General features: G+C 41.8%; 1 protein-coding gene across 2 annotated transcripts in view; it reads right to left on the bottom strand.

Moving 5' to 3' along the window:
• POLA1 (DNA polymerase alpha 1, catalytic subunit) overlaps nucleotides 1-23,027 on the bottom strand; it is a 373,413-nt gene that overhangs the window by 216,635 nt on the left and 133,751 nt on the right. For both annotated transcript variants that reach the window (XM_074983379.1, XM_074983380.1), the window contains 3 exons: nucleotides 20,392-20,524; nucleotides 17,562-17,693; nucleotides 2,588-2,762 (listed from right to left, as the gene is read on the bottom strand). In XM_074983379.1, coding sequence (XP_074839480.1) covers nucleotides 2,588-2,762; nucleotides 17,562-17,693; nucleotides 20,392-20,524 — 440 coding nt within the window. The remainder of the gene's footprint in view (nucleotides 1-2,587; nucleotides 2,763-17,561; nucleotides 17,694-20,391; nucleotides 20,525-23,027) is intronic.

Here is a 23,027-nt window from a genome sequence, read left to right as displayed (position 1 = left end):
CTTAACATTCTACTACGGGAGGACATGACCTTGTCATAATCTGTTAGCAAAACGGTAAGAGTTCCAACTTCCTCCACGCCATAGATGACTGCATAAAACATCTTTTTTTAAATGCTGCTTGCATTTTCCATCTTAATATGATAAAGAAACTACCTCTTCCAAGGGAGCAGATGATTTTTATAAAGCACCCTTCAGTGAGGGAACTGATCCTGGTAAGGAACCCCAGATCCCTCTCTTCTCAACACGGAGTCCACAACTATGCACACTACACAGCTTAGACAGGCCAAGATTATTGCACACATCAAGTGATTCTTGCATCCCTCCATTACTTCACACAAGCCCTTCGAGTGCCAGTCTCCCATTCCCCCTTTTCAGGGACTTCCTGCAACTCCTCCCAAACTTCCATGAGAGGATTCTGTGTTTTCCCATTTCTCCCTCCTCCCATACAAGGGTCTCACCTTTTCCACCTCCTCCTATCAATAGCCCTCTGCACCCCATTCCCATTTCCCTTACTGTCCCCCATATCTCCCACAGCAGGGGCTCTGTGTGTGTCCTCTATTACCCCATATCAGGTACCTCAGCCTCTTGACCTGGGGATTTGTGCCCCTTTCCATTCCACTTCCCAGCACAACAGCATCCCCAGTCTCCCCTTAGCTAGGTTTCCGTGCACCCTCTACTGTGTACTCCAACCAACCTTAGCAGAGGTTCTTCTGTGTACCTCTCACACAAAAGTGTCACACATTCTCAACCTATGGTAGAGACAAAGAAATCTTTAATCATCTCCTTCTCGTGCTACAGGACTCTTTCCTACTTTCTTTTCACATGCATAGGGCTCTCCATGCCTCTCCTTTCTCTTCCCCATACCAGGACTCTCCAATCTTCCTTTCACCTGTGGTTCTGCGTAGCCATTCTTCCCTCTCTCGCCAAAGGGTCGCAGGTATGCTGCCATTCTTCCTCCAAATCTCCCTGTCCCCCCATATATCATTCTTCTGTCTGGGAAGTAAATCATTCAGGGATTCAACATGTAAAATTCTTGGGAGGATGGGCAGAGATGAGACAGGACCATTGCTATGCTGGATGGTACTAGTTTGATCTGCACAACTGCAGAGGTGCTTACTGCTGTGGCTGCATTAAACACCTGTGAGAGGCTCTCTGTGCGTCTCATTTTCCTGTTTTCTCCAAGATCAGTAGGGTTCTGGCCATCAATGCCTAGAGTACTCCCTGGTATTTCACAAAATATTTATTAGAGGACTGCATGGATACAAAATTTGTATCTCCATCCAATCTGCAAACGTGGTCCAGGGATACCTGCAGATTTGTGGGGGTCTATTGTTTAGAAGGAGACCGACAAAGAAATGCTATTAAGTTGACTGTGAGGCCTTCATAAGCTCAATGAATTAAGCTTTACGGAGGAAATAAAATGAAAAATAAGGTATACGCATAGGCATGTCGTATTTTCTATACAAAAGTTTGAAAATAAATCTTTTGTTAGAAAAGACTATGAACTTAATTATTTTTTCCTCTGGAGAGGGACGTATGTAGGTGCCTTTCTGCAGGGGTTAGAGAAAAACTTTGCGATGTTAGGGGAAAACAGTAAGAAAAAGAAAGATCTCCCAAGAAAGCTCAGGCATCCACACCTCTGTCAGGATAAGTGAAAACTGGTGAATCTGTGTGCACTTGCAGCAATAATGGTGTCTCACTTGATTTTTCCAATTGTCTGATAAAAAAGTAAGGAGGTCCCCATTACTATGTATTATTAGAGCTAACTGCTGCAAAAAAATATGCCAATTCTTGATGGGTATATCCTAGGAAACAGGTTTTAATTGGCACACTTCTGCAAAGCCGTATTTTTTCATTTGAAATTAAATATATCAACAGAACTGCAAGATTCCTTTTCCCTGGACAGATGTCAAACAGCACATAGTCTGAACCTGTACAGTACATTTTAGAAACTACAGAAAATCTTGAAGAAACAACTGTGCTGACATTCATAAAAACCTGAAGTATTTCAGACAGAGTTAGATTTCACAATCCTTATTCACTGTGGTGAGCACTTACTCATGAGTAACTCCATTCAAGTCAAAAGGACTACTCATGTGACTAACCATACACCTAATCCATACCGCCCAGCTATGTAGCCCATACAAAGTATAGGACTATAACCACTTTGCAGCTGAAAGAGTGCCTCCCCCAGGCTGGATAGAAAGACAAATTATAACACAAGCAGAACTAACAAACCAACAGTAACTATGGATGTTGCAGCATCATAAGCAACAAATGGATTTAGCTACTCAAATCTGAGCCTGCACAAACCCCTTATCTTGAGTTTCGGTGGCTATCCCAAGCTACCATGTCTGTGGAAATGCCCACACTTCTATTTTTACTGTGCTAACTTGAATCTTTTTTACCCAGACTGGGAGACTCATTCCTAGCTGCACTGTTGACATACTCTAACTATTCCCTCCCCAGTACAAACTGATTTGAAGAACAGATTCACTGATGTACTTCAGCTAAGAATTAATGTGCATTAATTCTGCATACTCTGCCTCTTGATGCTCTCTGGATAAAGTGAGTTTTAGATACTTACCTAACCATGTTGCAATGAGAACAGAGTCAATTCCATCGATGGGCTCACAGATTCGAGCCACTACTGGGTGAATCTGTTGTGACAGATAGTACTGAGTATCAACAGTAAGATTTTCTTGTTTTTGCAGCTGTTCGGGAGCATACGCTCTCTGGTTGGCACTCAGAGTTGACCCATCCTAAGAAAAGGGACATACACAAAGCAAACCAAGAAAAACAAATCTATCATATGTGGGTTGGTGCTGCAGTTAGACTTTACAACATTATAAAACTACATATTTAAAAAAAATATAAACAATGGATTCCTTCCTTCAGTTATTTTATTACATATCCAATACTAACTCATGAAATGGATTATGCTTTTGTTGCAGGCATAAGCTAGTAAATTCAAGAACATAAATCTGCCTTGTACTATTACAGCTTGTGTGTGCAAATCAGCAACAGTAGCCAGAGCAAACTGTCCCATCTGTCAATTCAGAAATGCACAATGAAAACATACTGTTACAATTAGCCTAGTTAAAAATATGTAGAGGGCAAACATTTTGGGATCACCTTATATTAAATCATCATTATCACATTACAATAATCATTAGAGCAGCTTCCTAAGGGTTGCGATGAATTCCACATCACCGGCCACTTTTAATCAGTTTAGTTCCCCCGCACCCCACTCCCTCCCAAAGATATGCTCATGTTCAAACGGGATATAATTCCATGGCTTGTGTTACACAAGTCAGATTAGATGACCACAGTGGTCACTTCTGGCCTTTTACTCAATGAATCTAGTCGAACAAATAGATTCCAAATCACAGCCTTACATTAATGTACCAAAATAATCAGTAGTGCATTATCAAAGAACAGACAAAACAATAAGTGAAAGAATGGAAGGAGGAATTAACATTAGAAGTTTGCTCATCCCTGTTCTAGAGGACTACACCTGGCAGAGAAAATAGATCTAGGCATAGCAACCCCCACCGCTATGCAAGCCTAGAATTAATGCCCCTGCTGATTCCCCCGCCACAACACACAAGATTGTCGATTCTGACACACGGGCAAAGGGAAGCTGTAATGATCTCTTACCCTTCAAGACAGAAGTGGTGCCAGAGGAGAGGGCAGTTGGGTCCAGGACTGGAGCAGCTGGACACAAAGAGGGAGGAAGCAGAGCACAGCCCCCTGCCCACAGCCAGGTGAGGAGAAACAATATATGGAGGGACACACAGAGTGGGGCATACTGGGCTGCTGGGGGTCACCACCGATTAGGGTTCAGAAGGGCCTGGCCCCTGGCTGCTCCCAGAAACATCTGGGCCCTAGGCAAAGGAGGCAGCTAGTAAATTTATGCCAGGGTCTATGGAGGTTAATGAGAAACTGTCAGATACCAAAGCACAGATCAGCAGCCCCACAGAGACCTTTGGATCAACCCCATAGATTGGGACATATTAAGAACTCTTTGCAATCCTTGTAGTCAAGAGTGCCATTTCAGAGCTCCAGATGGCAGAAATGAGCCTTTCAGAAACAAAAAAAAAAAAAAAGTGAAAACAGGAGCGTAAACTAGTTTGAATGAGAGGCTAAAATGCAGGATGAAAATGGGGCTGGTGGGAGAGTAGAGAAAATCTTGAGTTCCAAGAAAAAAAAAAAAAGGTGTTCTTCAGAAAAATACAGAACACATAAAAACTGTGGAATACCACTCACAGTTCATGTGAACATTATGAAAAAAGGGTAAGGGTATGTAACATGAGTTGATTTTTCTGATTCAGTAACACCTGTTGCACTTCCACACTGCAGGAGTTCAACCCTCCTTTCTCCACATAAAGCACTCAGGAGCCATGCCCCAAAGTGGAGAGCCGTTAGTTTGGAAGGAAGCACATAACTCTCATCCTGTGGCAGGAGATGAGGAATGGCCAGGAACGTGAATGGTAGTTGGACACCTTGGTGAAGCAAGTAAGGGTACCAAGCTGGTCTCCCTCAGTTGAGCACTGTAAGGATAACTCTTCCTTCGTCTTTTCTGATCTTGCTCATTACCCTCAGCATCAGTAGTACTGGAGGAAGTGAATAGTGATGCTTCTTCTAAGAGGAGAAAAGAGGGTATTCCCAAAGAGGGCAATGTGATCAGTCTCCAGCAGTCCCCATCTTTGGGGCATGCTATGGAGAATGCAGGTGTCTAGCTCCCATTTGTAACCCTGTAAGAAGTGTCTGTTGAACAGCTAGGAGGTAGATGTTGAAATTTACATTGGATGACACATGCATCAGTTCCATAGTTTCATGGCTTCGGCACACAGAGAGAATCTTGATCCTTCCCACTTGTTGATACAGAACAGGCAGGACACCTCTGTCATGACCCTAACTGATTTGCCCTGGATGAGGGATACGAAAAGAAATCATCAATCATCCTTACAGTCCTGAGCTCTAGCAAACTGGAGTGAAGACTGGTTTCTTGGTTTGTGCATCTTCCCTAGCTGTAAGAATACCAAGGTGGGCTGCCCCTCCCAAAAGCAATGCACCTCTGTCATTAACCATGATGATGCAAGTATTCCCTTCTGTCACCTAGCCCCAACACTTCAGTTAATCCTTCCACCAGTCAAAGGAGTGCCTCACTTATAGAGAAAATATCACGTTCTGTCCAAGATATCTGACTGGAGAGCACACCTTTCTGAGCCAAGCAGCAAAGCAGCAGAGATCGGTCACAAAACTGTCAGGTGTCCCATGGGCAGAAAATGGTTCCTTACTGTGATTCCTAACCTAAGGTATGCTGCGCATATGCTAAGGAGAATGGCTTCCTGCAACGTCTCTACCAGATCTGATATGGTGAAGAATCTTGGTATCCATGAGTCAAAATATGCCCCCACAAATTATATCCCCTGTACAAGGGTTAACAGGACTTTAACTACAGACCTAACTCACGGAACCTATTCAGCTGCAGTCCTAGTTCATGGAACACACCAAAGGCTCTCAGAGTAAAAGACAGTACTACTTTATCAGAATGGCCAAAGGAGTAGCCAATCGTGAGGTACAGTAAGACTAGGACTGCTGAGAATCATCCATCTCTCTGACGACTATCCCTTGCTACTCATCAATGTTGGCACTACTGATACTAGCAGGTATGACCCTGAGCAGATCAAAAGTGATACAGGCCTCCGGGAATACAGGCATGTAGTGGTCCAGATAGACATGTGCATCCTGGAGATGAATGCCTAGTTGCAAAGATAGTGCCACCAGGAGGGCTTTGGCTTCCTTGAGTACAAGAAGATGTTCCAGGAAGAAGGACTGCTAAGCAGAGATAGGGTCCAATTATCAAGGGAGGGGAAGAGAGTATTTGGACACAGACTGGCTAACCTAGTGAGGAGGACTTTAAACTAGGTTCAATGGGGGAAGCTGACCAAAACCCACAAGTAAGTCATAAATATGGAGACCTGGGAGAGGGGTTAGAAATTTGGGCAAGCATGAGTCACACTAGAGAGATAAACAAGAGACAAGGCAGAACTGGGGGAGGAGAGGCAAAAATCAGAATTAGTATCCTAGTTATCTGCATACCAATATTTGAAGTATGGGGAATAAGCAGAAAGAACTTGAAATGCTAACAAATAAACACAAACTATGACATTGCTGGCACCAACAAGACTTAGTAGGATTATATGCATGGGAGGAACACTGGTATAGAAGCGCACCCCTTGCTGAGCAACGGCAGACATGGAAAAAAAGAGTGCAGGTGTTGCCTTATATATTAAAAATGTATATACGTGGAGTGAGGTTAAGGTGGGCGTAGAGGACAGACTTGTTGAAAGTCTCTGGATAATGCAAAAAGGGGACAAAAAAGAGTGATATCATGGTAGGGGTCTACTACAGACCATCTAACCAGGGAGAAGAGGTGGATAGGGCTTTTTTAAAACAACAGAATCATCCAAAGCTCAGTAACTGGTCGTGGTGAGGGACTCCACTATTCAGGTATCTGTTGGGAAAAACAAACAACATAGCAAAGCACAGATTATCCAACAAGATTTTGGCATGTAATGAGCACAATTTTTTTTTTTTTTATTTCAGAAGATGAAGAAATCCACTAAGGGTAAGGCAGTTCTAGATTTAATGGCTGTTCTAGATTTGATTTTAATAAAGAGGGAGGAACTGGTTGCAACTGAAAGAAGGCAGCCTGGGTTAAAGTGATCATGAAATGATGAATTCATGAGTCTAAGGACTGGTAGGAGCAAGAACAGCAAAATAATCACAATGAATTTCAAGAAGGCAGACTTCTGCAACTCAAGGAACTGGTAGCTCAGAACTCAGGGAAAGCAACTGAAGACAGCAGGCAGTTTTTCAAAGAGCCATTACCAAGGGCCTAAGGGAAAACTAATCCCGTGCACAGGAAAGATAGGAAATATGGCATAAAATCAAAAAGGAGTCCTGCAAAAATTGGTAACTAGGTCAAATTACAAAGGATGAATATAAGCGAATAACACAAGTATATAAGGGCAAAATCAGAAAGATGAAGGCACAAAAGAAGCTTGAATTACCTACAGATATAACGGGTAACAAGAAACATACTACAAATATATTAGTGGTAAGAAGACGACCAAGGACTGGGTAGAATCTATACTCAAAGAAAAGGGAAAAACAATAAGGCTACGGTTACACGACAGTGATCTGTCAGCATAAGTCACTGTCAAAAGAGATTTCCTGTTGACAGAGTGCCTCTGCAAACAAAAGCCAATCAGAAGAGCACTCTGCTCTGTTGACAGAGCATCTGGACTGCTTAGCCGATCTCTTGACAAAACAGGCACCTGAAAGCACAGCACACAGGGCTGCCCATTGTTCTGGATCCCCTGTCTGTTGACAGAAGGCCCCCCCAGTGTCCACACAGCTTTTCTATCAACAGAATCTGTTGACAGCAGCATTATGCCTCATGGCTGAGGGGCAGAACATTGCCAACGTAAGTGCTGAGTTCTGTCAAGAAACTGTTGACAATATGCATTTTGTGCGTGGATGTTCCACCTGTTTTGTTGGCAAAACTCACTAGTGTAACCACAGCTTAAGAGAAAACGTGGAAATGACAGAGGTGCTTAATATCTTCTTCGTTTTGGTTTACACCAAGAGGGTTGGCGGTGACTGGATGTCCACAATAGTGAATGTTGGAAAAAAGGAGGCAAGTTGAGAAGTTAAAATGGGAAAAAACAAGTTAAAAATTACTTAGGAAAGTTAGATCTCTTCAGGCTTCCAGGACCTGATGAAATTCATCCTGGAATACTCCAGGACCTGACAGAGGATGTATCTGAGCCATTAGCTGTCATCTTGTCATGGAAGACAAGGGGAGAGTCCAGAAGCCTGGAAAAGGGCAAATGAAGTGACTTGAACCCTCGTACTCCGAGTGGAGCATAGGTTATCTGCAAGTCTCCTCCACTTCACTCTATCTCGAGACAAAACTTCTAGCTGACTCCAGGAGTACCCCAGTTGTCCTTCAGTCTCAGTAGATCTTCTCCACATTGTCCAAGGTCTTCCTCTTTTGCATTTTTCATGCACAATCCACATGAGAGATTGATGGACTATACCGGACGACAGTTTTCTGAGAGTGTAGCCTTGCCATCCCCACTTTCTTCTCTTGATTGGAACATCAAGTGGTTCTTGGCTTGCTCTGTTCTAAGGCTCCTCATTTGTGACAAAGTCATGCCACTTGATGTGAAGGATGTACCTCAGCCATCTGTTTATGAATGTCTGTAGCTTGTGATTTGAAGACTTTTTAGTACACCAGGTCTTGCATCCATACAAGAGTGCACTCTTCACATTTGAATTGAAGAGCCACACTTTCATCTCTGCAGATATTTGTGAACTCCACATGGGATGAAGAGTCTTGAATGCAGCTGTTGCTTTCCCTATCCTGCATTGATATATTTATCTATTCCTCCATCTCTGCCCTTAATACTCCCCAAGTAGGTGAACTGCTCCACATCTTCCAGGTCATCCCCTCCCAGTGTGATTGTGATGGTGTGGATTGATTGATCTCATTGTCTTGGCCTTTCCCTTGTTAATGCTCAGGCCAGTCATTGAGGCAGTTTTGCCTAGTGTTGCAACCTTGTCTTCCATGCTTTCATGTTGGTATGAAAGGAGGAGGATATCGTCAGCAAAATCAATGTCCTCTAGCTGTTTGAAAAATGTCCACTGAATGCCCCATTGATGACGATCTGTTGTCCTGCTCATATTCCAGTCCTCTGTAATCATGAACAGGAAATGTAACAGTAGGCACCCTTCTTGCTCTCCTGAGTATGCACTGAAGGATTCTGTCAAGACACCATTGTGAATAACTTGTCATGTTGAGGGTTTGTACGTTGAACGGATCAGGTTAATAATTTTAGATGGGATTCCATGGTGTTGCAGCAGTTTCCAAAAAGTGTCTTTTTACATTGTCAAAGGCTTTTTCAAAATCTACAAAGATTACATAAAGGGGGAGTTCCACTCAAGCAACTGTCCTATGATGCCTCAGAGTTGCTACTTGGTCAATACATGACCTCTCACTTCGGAAGCTGGCATGTTCTTCCTTGAGCTGTTAGTCAATTTCTGTCTCCATTCCCTACAAGAGAATCCTATTGAACACTTTTCCTGGTACAGACAGTAACATGATACCCCTCCAGTTCTTGCATTCTTTCAGGTTGCCTTTCTTTGTAAGCTTTATAAGGTAGCCACGTTTCCAGTCTTGGTGGGATTTCCTCACTGTTCCAAACAGGTTATACATCATGTTGACTGATGTCTCACTAACTACCTTGATGTATTTTGCGGGCATGTTGTCTGGACCAGGCGCTTTTCTGCTTTTCAGATAGGAAATGGCTTTCCTGATTAGGCCTTTTGTCAGTCTACTACTGATAATTTGCAGCGGTATATCTGCAGGTGGTAACTCCGGAGGTTCCATATGGGCAGGGCGATTCAGTAGCTGTTCAAAGTGTTCCTTCCATCTATTGAGCTACTCACTTGGGCTTGTCAGCCGACACCCCTCCTTATCCTGTACTGGCTAATCTCACTGTATGCCATGACCCATCCACATGATGTTACAGAGCTCTTTCAAGTTTCTCCATCCTGCAGCCTGTTTTGCCTGTTGAGCAAGATTTTTTACAAAGTTCTTCTTGTCCCGTTTCACAGCCTTTTTAATGTCTCTGTTGGCTGAGCTTATTTTGCTATTGATTTCTGCTTTTCTGACCTTTATTCCTTCACATTTCACAGAGTTTCTGCTGTGATCCATTCTTTGTGACACCTTGTTCTCTTTCCAAATATTTTATCGCAAGTCTCTTTTCAGGCTGTTTTGGTTGTTCCCATTTTTTTTTCCCATGGTAGCATTTTTCAGGATGAGGTTTGTCAGAAGTGCATATCTATTGGACAGCTGCAGCTGGAAACCAGTTCTTGTCTCTAAATCCTTCAGCTGCTCCATGTTGAATCTCAGTCCCGGCTCGGTCACTTTGGTGGTGTATCTCTTGAGCTTGAACTTGAGTTTTATGTTGACCAGATGGTGGTCTGAACTTAAATCTGCTCCTCTTCTAGTGAGGACGCCCTGCATTCAATCTGCTGTCAGAACTACTAATACAGATGTGATCAATATGATATTCTAGCTGATGGCCCAGTGGAACCCAAGTGACCTTATGGATCCTTTTGTATGGAAAAATATTACCACTTACTACAAATCCACTGAAGGACAAAAGTCACTGAAGCGCACTCCATTTTCCTCCACGTTGCCTAGGTCTGTTCTCTGCCTGTATTTAATGCTTCCAATTTTCACACTGAAGATGGACATCAAAAATCAAGATATCCTTCTTTGCTTTCTGGTTCAAACACTTTGCAGTTTCTCATAGAAGTCTGTTTTAATTCCTCGGCTGCTTCATTGGTTGGTGCATAACAGTGCACTACCAGTATCTTCTACACTATGGTGATGCATGATGATACTGCTGTCCACTCCAATAAGGCATCAGATCTCTCTCTTGGTAATATTAAGCCCATGCTGTCTGTATGTGGTGCTCCCTCTTCTTCACGTCCTGAGTAGCTGAGGGTTTCAACTGTTGCCAGGCATAGCTTCCCAGATTGTACCCATCTTGTCTCACAGAAGCCCAAAACTGAAAGTTTGTACTGTTTCATCTCCGCTGCAATCTGTACTGTCTTCCCCACTTGATACATGGACTAAATGTTCCACATACCAAACTGGGAGGTTGTCCTGAGTGAAAGAAGGGTCATCTGTGGGCTCTCTCTACCACACCTCATACTCAATTTGTGTGGACTGCCAACTCCTCCCAAGACTTGTGTAGCTGTAGGTTTCTTTGTAGATGTTTCTGTAGCTTTTGGGGCTTTTTATTTGCAGATAGGGTTGTTAAACCCACACCAACCCCTTTTGCCTTAGGGAGAGGTGATCCAAATTTGTCTGGTTTCTACCCTTTGACCAGTCCAGCTTGGGTGACCCTTCGAGGAGCTGTAGTTCCTGCTGGCATAGCTCTCTGGGTCACTGAGACACATAAGCCACCTCACCATGACAAGGGGTGGGCAAATATAGTGCCCATCTACAAAACGGGAAATAAGGACAATAAAGGACAACTTAACTTCTGTGCTAGGAAAGATAACAGAGTAAATAATTAAAAGAATCCATTTGTAAACATCTAGAAGATAATAAGGTGATAAGTAAGAGCAGGGATGTGTAAGGATAAGGATAAATGGTTAGAGGAGCACTGTGAAGATACAGAGAGGTATTATGGCACGTATAAAGACCAGGGCAGTGTATAAGACTATTAGGAATATTAATAGGAATTGGCAACCAAAGCAGATGGTGATCAAAGATGACAACGAAGAAGTGCTCATGAACAAGGAGATTGTTCAGCGATGGACGAGATATTGCACCGACCTATACAAAGCACAGTCGGACCCAAGTGTCTCAGAGAGACTGACTGAAGAACTGAAAGCGATATCTCCACCGAGCATGGACAGCAAGACTGATATTTCGAAGGAGGAAGTAGAAAAAGCAATGAAATGACTAAAGAACAACAAGAGCCCCAGAAATGATAAGATCATGGGAGAGATGATCAAATATGGTGGAGAAAGCATGATTCAGGAAATACACTGACTATGTAATGTAGCATGGAAAGAAGGGAAGGAGCCTAAGGAATGGACAAGATCTGTGCTAGTGACAATACCCAAGAAAGGAAGTACATTGGAGTGTAAGAACTACACAATGATTGCCCTAACAAGTCATCTAGGTAAGGTGCTGATGATGGTACTGAATGAGAGATTAAGATTGCAGATAGAAGAACGTATAGCAGATGAGCAAGCGAGGTTCACAAAAGATTGAAGTACCATACAGCAGATATTGGCCCTAAGACTGACAGTGGAAAAAGCTCGACGAAAGAACAAGAACGTATACACTTGCTTCGTCGATTTTCAAAAGGCATTCGACAGTATAGATCAGAAAGTGACTTGGGCGGTGTTGGGAGTCATATGGAGTGAATAGCAGACTGATACGGTTGCTGAAGGACATCAATGACAATGCAGAGGCAGTGGTGAGAACATATGGGGAGTTAGGAAGTTGGTTTGAAACAAGTTGAGGTATGCGACAAGGAGATCCAATATCACCAAGTATCTTCATCGCACATCTGGAGAGAGCAATGGACAAGATCAAGGAAGAGGTAGAATGAGTATCTGTGCATGGGAAAAGAATTAACAACTTGAGGTTCGCAGATGATATAGGTATCATTGAGGAAGATAAGGAGAAGCTAGTGAAAACAGTGCAGATGTTAAATGAAGAAGGGAAGCAGTACGGACTGATTATGTACATCGATAAAACAAAAACAATGGTATTTGAAGCTAAGGAAATAGGAAGGAAGATCATCGTCAATGGTATTGAACTAGAAAATGTAGAGAAGTTCACATATCTGTGGAGCAACATAATGTATGATCTAGACTGTAAGAAGGAAACAGTGACTATAATAACGAAAGCAAGAGCGAGTTTGAAGGCAATGGATAAGATCTGGAAAAGCAAAGCAATTAGCTTAAGAATGAAGCTCAGCGTCTCGAAAATGTGTGTATTCAGCAGCATGTTGGATGGATGTGAGACATGGGTGATAACAAAAGATTCAAAAAGAAGAATACTGGCATTCGAAAGGAGTTGTTATAGAAAGATTCTGAGAATAGGATGGATGCAGAAGGTCACCAATGAGGAATTATCTAGAGAGATACAGCCAAAAGAAAATCTGCTGCAGAAGGTTATAAAACGGAAGCTACAACTATTTGGGCATATTTGCACAATGAACGATGAATGAAAAATCAAGACCCTAGTATTCGGCATAATGGACGGTTTGAATAGGAGAGGCAGACCGCACAGAGAATGGATAGATGATATAGTAGATTGATACAAAAAGCAGTCAAGTAGCACTTTAAAGACGAGCAAAATAGTTTATTAGGTGAGCTTTTGTGGGACAGACACACTTCTTCAGACCATAGCCAGACCAGAACAGTAAGCAAGGAGGACAAAGATAATCAAGGTGAGCAAATCAGAGAGTGGAAGGGTGGGGGGGGGGGAAGGTCAAGAATTAGACTGAACCAAGTATGCAGACGAGCCCCTATAGTGACTCAGAAAGTTCCCATCACGATTTGAACTATGTGTTCATGTGCCAAATTTGAATATAAAAGTCAGCTCGTCCACTTCTCTTTCCAAAACGGTGCGATAATTCCTTTTCAGTAACACACATACCTTTAGGCCATGTTGTCTTAAATATTGAGTCTGTTCTGGTCTGGCTATGGTCTGAAGAAGTGGGTCTGTCCCACGAAAGCTCACCTAATAAACTATTTTGCTAGTCTTTAAAGTGCTACTTGACTGCTTTTTGTTTTGATAGTGTATAGACTAGCACAGCTTACTCTCTGTTACTATAGTAGATTAATGCAGAGCTAGTCTACAGAAACTAAGCCACTCCACACAGGACAGGGAAAGATGGGAGGAAATACTGACCGAGGCATCAGACACCAATGGGCGCTGAGCCCACGGTTATCGATGATGATGATGATGAGGGATGTGCAAAGAACAAATCATGTCAAACCAACCTGACAGCTTTCTTTGATAGGATAACAAGCATTGTAGATAAGGGGGAAGCGGTAGACATGGTTTACCTAGATTTCGGTAAAACATTTAATGCAGTCTCACACAGCCTTCTTAGAAATACAACCCAGAAGGGGCTAATGAGCGCATGTCATTGGGCAAACATTCCCAGAGCGTAGCTGTCAATGAGTCAGACTTACGCTGGAAGGACATAGGTAGGGTTCTGCAGGGCTCAGTTTCATTCAATATCTTCATCAGGAATTGAGATAATGGCATAGAGAATCCGTTTATAAAGTTTGTAGGTTATACCAAGTTGGGAGGGATTGCAAGCATTTTGGAGGATAAGATTACAATTCAAAATTATTTTGACCAACTGGAGAAATGGTCTGAGGTAAAAAGGATGAAATTTAATATGGAGAAATGCAAAGTACTCCACTTAGAAAAGAAGAATCCATCAGTTTCCCACATACAAAATGGGAAATGAGTATGTACGAAGGAGTACTGCAGAAAGGAATCTAGGGGGTCATAATAGACTACAAGCTAAATATGAGTCAACAGTGCTATGCTGCTGCAAAACAAAAGCAATAATAATTCTGGGATGTATTAAAAGGAGTGTTTTAAGCAAGATACAAGAAGTAATTATTCTTCTCTACTCTGTGCTAATTAGGCCTCAACTGAAATGCTGTGTCCAATTCTAGGCACCACATTTCAGGACAGATGAGGAGAAACTGGAGAAGGTCCAAAGAAGAGCAACAAAAATTATCAAAGGTCTACAAAGCATGAACTGTGAGAGAACATTAAAAGAATTCAGTTTGTTTAGCCTGCGAAAACAAAGATTGAGGGGGAGTGCATGATAACAGCTTTCAACTACCTAAAAGGGTTTTACAAAGAGTAGAAAAAAAAAATATCCCCCTTAACCTCTGATGATTGGACAAAACACAACAGGAGGCTTGAATTGCAGCTAGGGAGGTTTCGGTTGGACAGGATAGTTAAACACTGAAATAAATTGTCCAGGAAATTGTGGAATCTCCATTACTGGGAATTTTTGAGAGAAGGTTACACAGGGATGATCTAGATTGTGGTTGGTTCTGCCATGAGGTCAGGGGACTCTACTTTTACCTCCTGGCAGGGGTCCACCACACCATCTTAGCTGGATCTAGGAGCACCTTTTTGATCAGTAACACTCTGTTGAATGGCATTGCTCACCACAAGGTTTATCTGTGCATCCTTGACTTTGTCAAGAGGAAGAGTGTTAGCTGCAGAATGTCAGCTACCCTCTTTACAGGGTCTTGTAACTGTGGAAAATAATTTGTTACAGATGGTTGCAAAGGAATAACTGTCTCATCCAGCAAAGAGAATGAAACAGGTGTTTGAGGAGTTCGCCTCTTTATCTACCCTAGTTTCCAGGTACTCTAATGCCTTCTCCTGTGAGGGAGCAGGTCACAAGAGGGCAAAGAGAGGGCTTTACAACTCTGACCTCCCTATGAGATAGTGACCCTGGTCCGGCAAATTACAGCTGACAGTCAGCCCAGTAAAACACTGAAGGAACTCCACAGAGAAGTAGGGGTGGCTTAGCAGGGTTGCTTCTAGCACCCCTGAGAACAAACGCAATCTACACTATGACTTTCGGAGAAAGGATTCCTTAAGGAATATGTGGAGAACCATCAACGAAAGAGATGAGATTATTTGGAAGTCTCTTCCATGCTTTCCAACTGAGAAACAATAGCAAAAATGGTGCAGAGTCCTGCAGTACTAAAGGCTGGTAGTCCAGTGATCCAAGTTTCAGAATCAAGAGACACTCAATGCTCACGAGGAGTGGGGACTCCAATCCACCCATTACTGAGAGGTCCTTCATATATATGAACTTCTGTGGAACTGAGCAGGGGATCAGTGTATTGAATTCTTGTGGAGTGTAGTAAGGGATCAGTACTGAAGTGACAGCTGAGGCCACAGTAGTACTGATGGTGAGCATGACAAAAAAGATGACAACAATGTCTGCCACAATTGCCTGCTCCTTGTGCAGGGTTATCGAGTGTCTGAGCTTGCCCCCAATGCTGGTGGAAGGTACCACAGCTTTAGGGGAGCCATTTCCACTGTTCGTGCTCCGAGATTTTATGGTTCTCATGGTACTGCAGGAGTAGTCCTTCAAATCTACAGAACCGAATCAAGAGGTCCCTTACTAGATGGAAAAGACAGGACTGCCTTTTCTGAACTGACAAATACAATCATTAAGTACTCTTGTTCTCTATTTGGGAAAAAACAGGCATTTTTCTATCAGATGATGGTGATGATGATGCAATATTTAAATCAATCCACCAGTAGCTCAGGAGGATGAAACACGAGGTACATTTTTAAAATGAGACAGTCCAGATAATTTCCATCCAACTTTATTTTTAAGAGCTGGCCCAGGAGCTATCTAGGAGGTTAATTTTGATTTTCAAGAAGAGATAAATACATGAGAAATTCCAGAGGACTGGAAGAAAGCAAATGTCATATCAGTAGTTAAAAAGGGTAAGCAGGATGACAAAGATAACTATAGGCCTGTCAACCTGACTTTGATCCCAGGCAAAACAATGGAAAGCCTGATTTGGGACTCTAATAAGAAATAGAGGGGGAGGGGTGTAATTAATGCCAATCAACATTGATTTGCAGAAAATTTATCCATTTAACTTGGCAACTTTTTGGATGAGATTACAGTTTTGGTTGATAGAGTTAAGGTAATAGTGTTACTATAATATAATTACACTTTGGTAAGGCATTTGGACTTGGTACCATAAGACACGTAGATTAAGAAACTAGAATGATACATAAATCAACAATGGCATATGTTAACATGGATAAAAAATGGGCTCATGGATAGGTCTTTGAATGTAATTGTAAACTTGTACTTGTAATCACTGCATGAGTATGTTTCTCCTGGGGTCCTGCAGGATTGATTCTTGACCCTGTGACAAAACCATCACTCATAAAATCTGAAGATCACAAAGACAGCCGTAAAAATGAAGAGGACAGCTCTGTTATACAGAGTGTTATGGACCACAAACTGGGTGCATGAGAACAAAATGGATTTCAATATGGCCAACTATAAAGTCACAAATGTAGAAACCAATAATGCAGACCATACTTACATGAGGAGGGCCTATTCTGGGAAGCAATGACTCTGGAAAAGACAAGCCTGTATGTTCCCAGTGAAACACACTGGCCAAAAAAGCTATGTGATCTTTAGATGTATCAACTGAGGAATATCGAGGAATGTCAATCTCTGACTTCGGCACTAGTGCTACTGCTGTTGAATACCATGTCCAGTTATGATTTCTGCACTTCAAGGGCACTGAAAAACTGGACAGGATTCAGAACAAAAAAAGCTAGAAGAATGAGTAAAAAAACCGACAATATGCCTTACAATAAAAATCAGCTCAATGAGCTCAAACTGTTTAGATCGTTAAAGAAAAGCCACTGAGTGATTTACAAGTTTTACATGTACCTACACCGAGAATAGATATTTCATAGTAGAGGACTCTTCAGTAGGAAAAGGAGTAACAAGATTAAATGGGTAGTTGAAACTAAACTTATTAGTTTAGAAAGATGGTGCAAATTTTCAACAGGGCAGATAATTAACTAATGGAACCACTCACCTAGGGTCAGCCATACTTGTAAATTTTTAAATCAAGACTGAATGTTTTTCTCAAAGACTTATCTGGTTCAAACAGGAATTATTTCAGGGAAATTATTTAATGGCCTGAGTTATGCAGGAGGCAAGTCTAGGTGATCAATGGTCCCCTTCTGGGCTTACAATGCATAAATCTATGTCAAATTTAGGGCATACATTACTTAATCGCTTTTTTTAAAATAGACTATAATGCCATTCAGGTGCTTGGGGGGTTTTATTTCATTTTACTCGTAAGTTCAAGAATACTGTGTAGCCACAATTAAGCCTTTTATTTACCTGACAGATAATGTACGACACGGTATCTCCTGCTTTCACCTTTTGGCCTCCTTGAGAGTTTATCCACATGGCAACGTGCACATGGGGCAAGCTCTTTTTGTCAGGATAATCCTGAGGATCTTTTGTCAATGCCTAAGAGATCAAAGTGGAAGAAAGATGAGTATCTTTGAGAATACCACAAATTAAACGCTGGACAAATCACTGCAATTAAAAACAAAGAGATTATATAATAACTGTCTTCTTCATCCCCCTACTGTTCACCAAAAACACCTTTGAAATATGGCGTTAATATAGAGCACAAAACAATTTTTTTGTTCAAGTGTGTAGATTTCTGTATCAGTCTTACATGCTCCCGAATTATTTGAAGAACAGCCTGAAATTTTACACATTATTTTCTGAAAAACTAAACATAATAAGAACCCTAATTGGAACTGTAATAAAAGTTCAAATAAGCACACATATAGGCAGAACGGATTAAAATTAGATTCAGTCTAAGTATGAAATATTATATTACACAAGAATGAGTTGAAAGATTACAATTTTTCTTTCAGTTCTGGAGTAGTAAAGTACAATTTGTGACAAAGTCCCTTATCAGCCTCGGTGGGTCCCTGCGCTTCCTGGCAGATCTGTGCTGTCTCAGAGATTCACGGACGCCCCCCTTTTGCCCAGGCCCTTCCAAAGTCAGGGGTCTCCGCTTAGCGAGCCATCCTCATCACAGGCAGGACCAGTACAGGGAGAATAATACCAGTCCCCTTGCAGGCCTGCGCCTGCTCCAGTAAAGTGATCCCTTGGGGGAAGGGTGGGGGGAGTCCAGACCCACCCTCTACCCTGGACTCTGGCCCAGGGTCCCTACGAGAACAAGAGGCAACTGGCAGGACCTTTACCCCTGTCCCAAAGTAGTAGCTTCACCCTGGGCCACTTCGCCCACCACTTCCCCATGGTACCTTTTCGCTGTGCTCCTGCTCCTGCCCCTGCTCTGCTCCTCTGGTGCACCTCCCAAAAGCTTCCCCTCTGCAACCAGATGGGAGCCTTTTACAGGCAGCACAGGGCCTATCTGACCAATGAAGGTCTGGGCCTAGACACGGAACAGAAATGCATTGGCCCACCACCCAGTATACTGTCCTTCTAGAAGGCTCCGGAAGCTTCCAGGTAAGGGTCTACCACCGGGTTTACAACAAATTCTAAAATACCTGAGTTTTATTTATTTAATAAACTTTGTAACAGAAGTAGTAAAAGTTGACACCGGTTTCAAGATTTCTATGGGTATGACTCCTAAAATTTAATAAACTATTTTCCCTTTACAGTCTGTAATTATTTTATTGTTTGTTTGTTTTTTTCAAAATCTGTGTATTCACCCTTCTTGTCTATGCACACAACTTTTTCAACATACTTTTTAAACTATTATTTAGGTTTAAATATTTCAAAGGCAATAAAACATTGGAGTATGTAGGACGTAAAATGGAAGAAATCTCCAACAGCCTTCATTTTAACAGACTGTCTAAAGGTGATCTGAAATGGCTGTGTTCATACTAGTTCTCAAGAAAAGGCAGACTAAGTAATAGTGTAACAGCTGTCAGTGAAATTACAAAATAGTTGCCTTCACAAGCCCTGACATGAAAGTGTATGATTGTCATCATTGCTTTGTTTACATGTCCTTGAGGACCAGAGATTTGCCCACCAGAAAAGGGGGCACTACTATACTGCAGCAAAGCTTGGAGAGAAGAGTTTTTCTGTAAACTACCAGCAGGAAGAGAAATTTATTCACAAAGAAAGAAAAAAGTTTCACTGATGTTTCCCAAAAAGGAAAGTAGAAAAGGGGACTCTGCAGCTCTCCTACCAGCTCAGGCAGGGCACACTGGCTCACATTCACAAGGAAGTCTTAAAAGGGACATGAGAATTAACTTCAGCTCTAGTCTCTGTGCCTTAGGGAGGGAGAAACCAATCATTTGTACTGGACTACTGTATGCACTCTGGTGAAAATAACTATTTTTTTTCCATTGTACTCTTCCACCTATGTTCCACATTCAAAATAATTCACCTGAGAGTGAGCTTGACAAAGTATATTCTATCACTCCACTCTTAGAGAGGGCCTCACAGATCAAAAGCAAAAACAAACAAACAAAAAACAAACTAGATTTGGTACTCTAAAGAGGTAAGAGAGAAGCACTAGGAACCTCATTCAGCAACGTACTTCAGCACGAGCCTTACTTTAAATGTGAGTAGTCTCCCTGCCTTTCTTTCTTAGGCAGTAAGCTTTTTGGAACACAGACCACTTGTTGCTTGAGTGTTTGTACAACACCTTGCACAGTGGGGTGATGTTCATTTGCCAAAGCTCCTAGGGAATGTGGGAATTGAAATTATAACAGAATTACTCATAGGTTTCAAGTCAGGCATACTGACTAAGTCCCTTGTTGAACTGAGGCCCAAGAGCTAGTGCCAGGATAAATAAAGGAACAACATGAAAGATTAATAGATCAAAAAGAAGGAACCACTTTAAAAAAAGAACCAGAACAAACCTTTTCTCTTCTGATGTAGCCTAATCAGAGAGGTGAACCAGTATCAATATTTTCAGGAATCATACAGTTTTCTCCAGCACTAGTTTTAAATCATTGATCAGAAAGGTAAATTAAAATCCCTGATAATATCATATCAAATGCATGAAGAAATCATTCATGACCTTCCATTCCTTGCCTAAGTTTGGTGAAACAGTATGCAAACAAAATATATATGCTAAAAGCCTGTTTAACCACAAAAGGTCTTGGACAATAGTTTCAGAGAAAAAAAGAAACCTGAAAAATGTAAGAAGTAGCTGATGAGTGATAACTTTTACCTTGTTGATTTCAAATTGCTTTACGGGGACTCTGCCATTTACCACATCTTCTCCAATTTCTATTAGCTGTCTTTGAATGTTTTCCACAATTGTCTCTCGAGACTGATCAGAAAGAATCTGACCAATTACATAACTGTGAAGAAGTGGAAGCAAACAAAACTTACTTTAAAGTAAAGAGAGTACCAATCTTTAAAATATATATAGATAGATATAGATATAGATATAGATATAGATATAGATATAGATATAGATATACTTACTATGTTTCTCTCCCTGTTACCTCTAAAAACTACAAACAAATTTCCCATGACCTCTTACTTTTTAATTATTTTATTAGGACACTTCAAACTTGAATTATTTAATCTTGAAACTGTTTTAAATGCTGGACACTAAGCACTTCTAATATCTTCCCCCAGAGGTGTTTGACATTACTAATTCACAAATATCCAAAATAAGTGAAGGTTACTTACTTGTGCAGTAACTGACATTCTTCGAGATCGATGTCCCTTTGAGTGTTCCACATAACATGTCTTGGCAACTTGTGCTTATAATCAGAGATTTTTTCAGCAGAGGCACCCCCAGTGGTGGCATATGTGAGGTATGCAGCCCATGCTTGTAGCAGCCATTAACCATTATGTGACACCCACTATCCCTCTATTCCTTCTCTATCATGGAAAAATGTTATAAACCTGAAGCAGAGGGGAGGAGAGATACGTTGTGCAGCACCCACTGGGACACCCATCTTGAAGAACCTCATTTCCTGCACACATAAATAACCTTCTCTTCTCCTTTGAGGAGGTCCCTGTGGGTGCTCCATGTAAGGTGACAAAGGAGCAGTATCCTGTTGTGGCTGGTGGGACTTCAGGATATTGAGCAATGTTTAAGACTGAATGCCCAAAAGGACTGTTAGTTGACGCGTGCTGCTTGATTGTGTAATGTTTTGTAAAAGTGTGTACTGAGATCCACTTTGCTGCCTTCCATCTGTTGGGATCCCATGAAGGAATGCCCAGGACGTGGCAGCAGCTCTGGGGGAGCGTAAGCATATCACTTGCAGTGTAGGTATGTTACTCAATTCATAGCCAAGTTATCCACTGAGAGTCTCTCTCTGGAAACTGGATATCCCTAAGAGATACCTGTAGTTGATATGGACTGTCTTACAAAAATGACTTACAAAAATATTTTGTCCTTTGCAGATAAAAAGCAAGTGCTTGTCCGACGTTGAACATGCAGAGTGTGGCGTGTTCTACAGCTGCACGTAGTTTTCAAAAACCAATATGTAAATCAGTTGATTGATATGAAAAGATTGTGTGATTTTTGGTAAAAGTTTCGAATGTGGACTTCATGGGACCTTGTCTTTCTGGAATAAGGTATAGGGTGGATCATGCATAAGTGCTGCCACTTCCTCCACTCCTCTAGCTGCAGTAATGGCCATTAAAATGACATTTTCACTGGCCGTGTCTACACTAAGAGAAATCTTTGAAATAGCCGTGCTAATGGCCATTTCGAAGAATACTCGTGAGGCGCTGAAATACATACGCATAGGATAGGAATAAAGGGATTTCGAAGTTGGCAGGGTCCTTTCAAAAAGGACCTGTCTGGATGAGCCATGCAGCAGCGAAAAGCAGCCCGTGGCATGCTAATGAGGTGCTGAATATGAATTTCAGCGCCTCATTAGTATTCTTCGAAATGGCCATTAGCACGGCTATTTTGAAGATTTATCTTAGTGTAGACACAGCCACTGAAAGATGTAGTAATAAACATGTGGCCATAGACTCAAAATGGTTTGCCTGTAGTGTGCATATGACCATATTTAAGTCCCAGGAGTGGGTAGTTTTACGGGTGGGAATGCTTTATTAAGGCCTCTTATGAACCTTTATATGATAGGCTGTGCATTCATCTTAGTGTGCTGCAGGGAAATAGCAGCCAAGTGAACGGTTACTGAATTGTTAGCTAGGCTCTGGTGTTTAAGGTGTAATACATAACCCAGAAGTCTCAATACACCAGTGGAGTGAGGGGAGAGTGACTGTTGTAAATACCGTATGTGGAAATGTCTCCTTATTTTGTTATAAGTTTTCCTTGTACTCGGCTTCCTGCTATATATTAACAGAGATTGGACTCTTGCGAGCACTATAATTCTATTAGCTCTGTAGAAGCCAGGCTGTTGGCTGGAGCATCTTGAGATGTGGATGGCTGATTCTGCAATTGTCCTGAGTGAGAAGTGGAGTTTGGGGAAGACACAGTGAAAGAGTTACAAACAAATGCATCAGAAACGGGTACCAGATTTGTAGAGGCTATGGAGGTGTTATGAGTATGAGTCACGCACCGTCAAGTTATATCTTGTGGATTTCTCCATGTAATAGGGGAATGGGGAGAAACATACAGAGGATGGGAGAGTCCCACTTATGGAATATGCATCTCCCATGGCATTCTTTCTAAGTCCAGCTCTGGAGCATCACCCTGGGCTTTTGGTATTGGTTGCTGTGGCAAACAGATCTATAGTTGGAAAACCTCACTGTCAAAACATGGCATATAGAACTTGGGTTTGCATCTCCCATTTGAGATTGTGGTGAAACTGTCTGCTGAGGGTATCTGGTATGGTGTTCTGCTTCTCCAGAAGACATATGGACAAGACATCT

Source organism: Carettochelys insculpta, chromosome 1 (assembly GCF_033958435.1).
Source record: "Carettochelys insculpta isolate YL-2023 chromosome 1, ASM3395843v1, whole genome shotgun sequence".
Lineage (NCBI taxonomy): Eukaryota > Metazoa > Chordata > Testudines > Carettochelyidae > Carettochelys > Carettochelys insculpta.
This window is presented reverse-complemented; position numbering and strand designations above follow the sequence as displayed.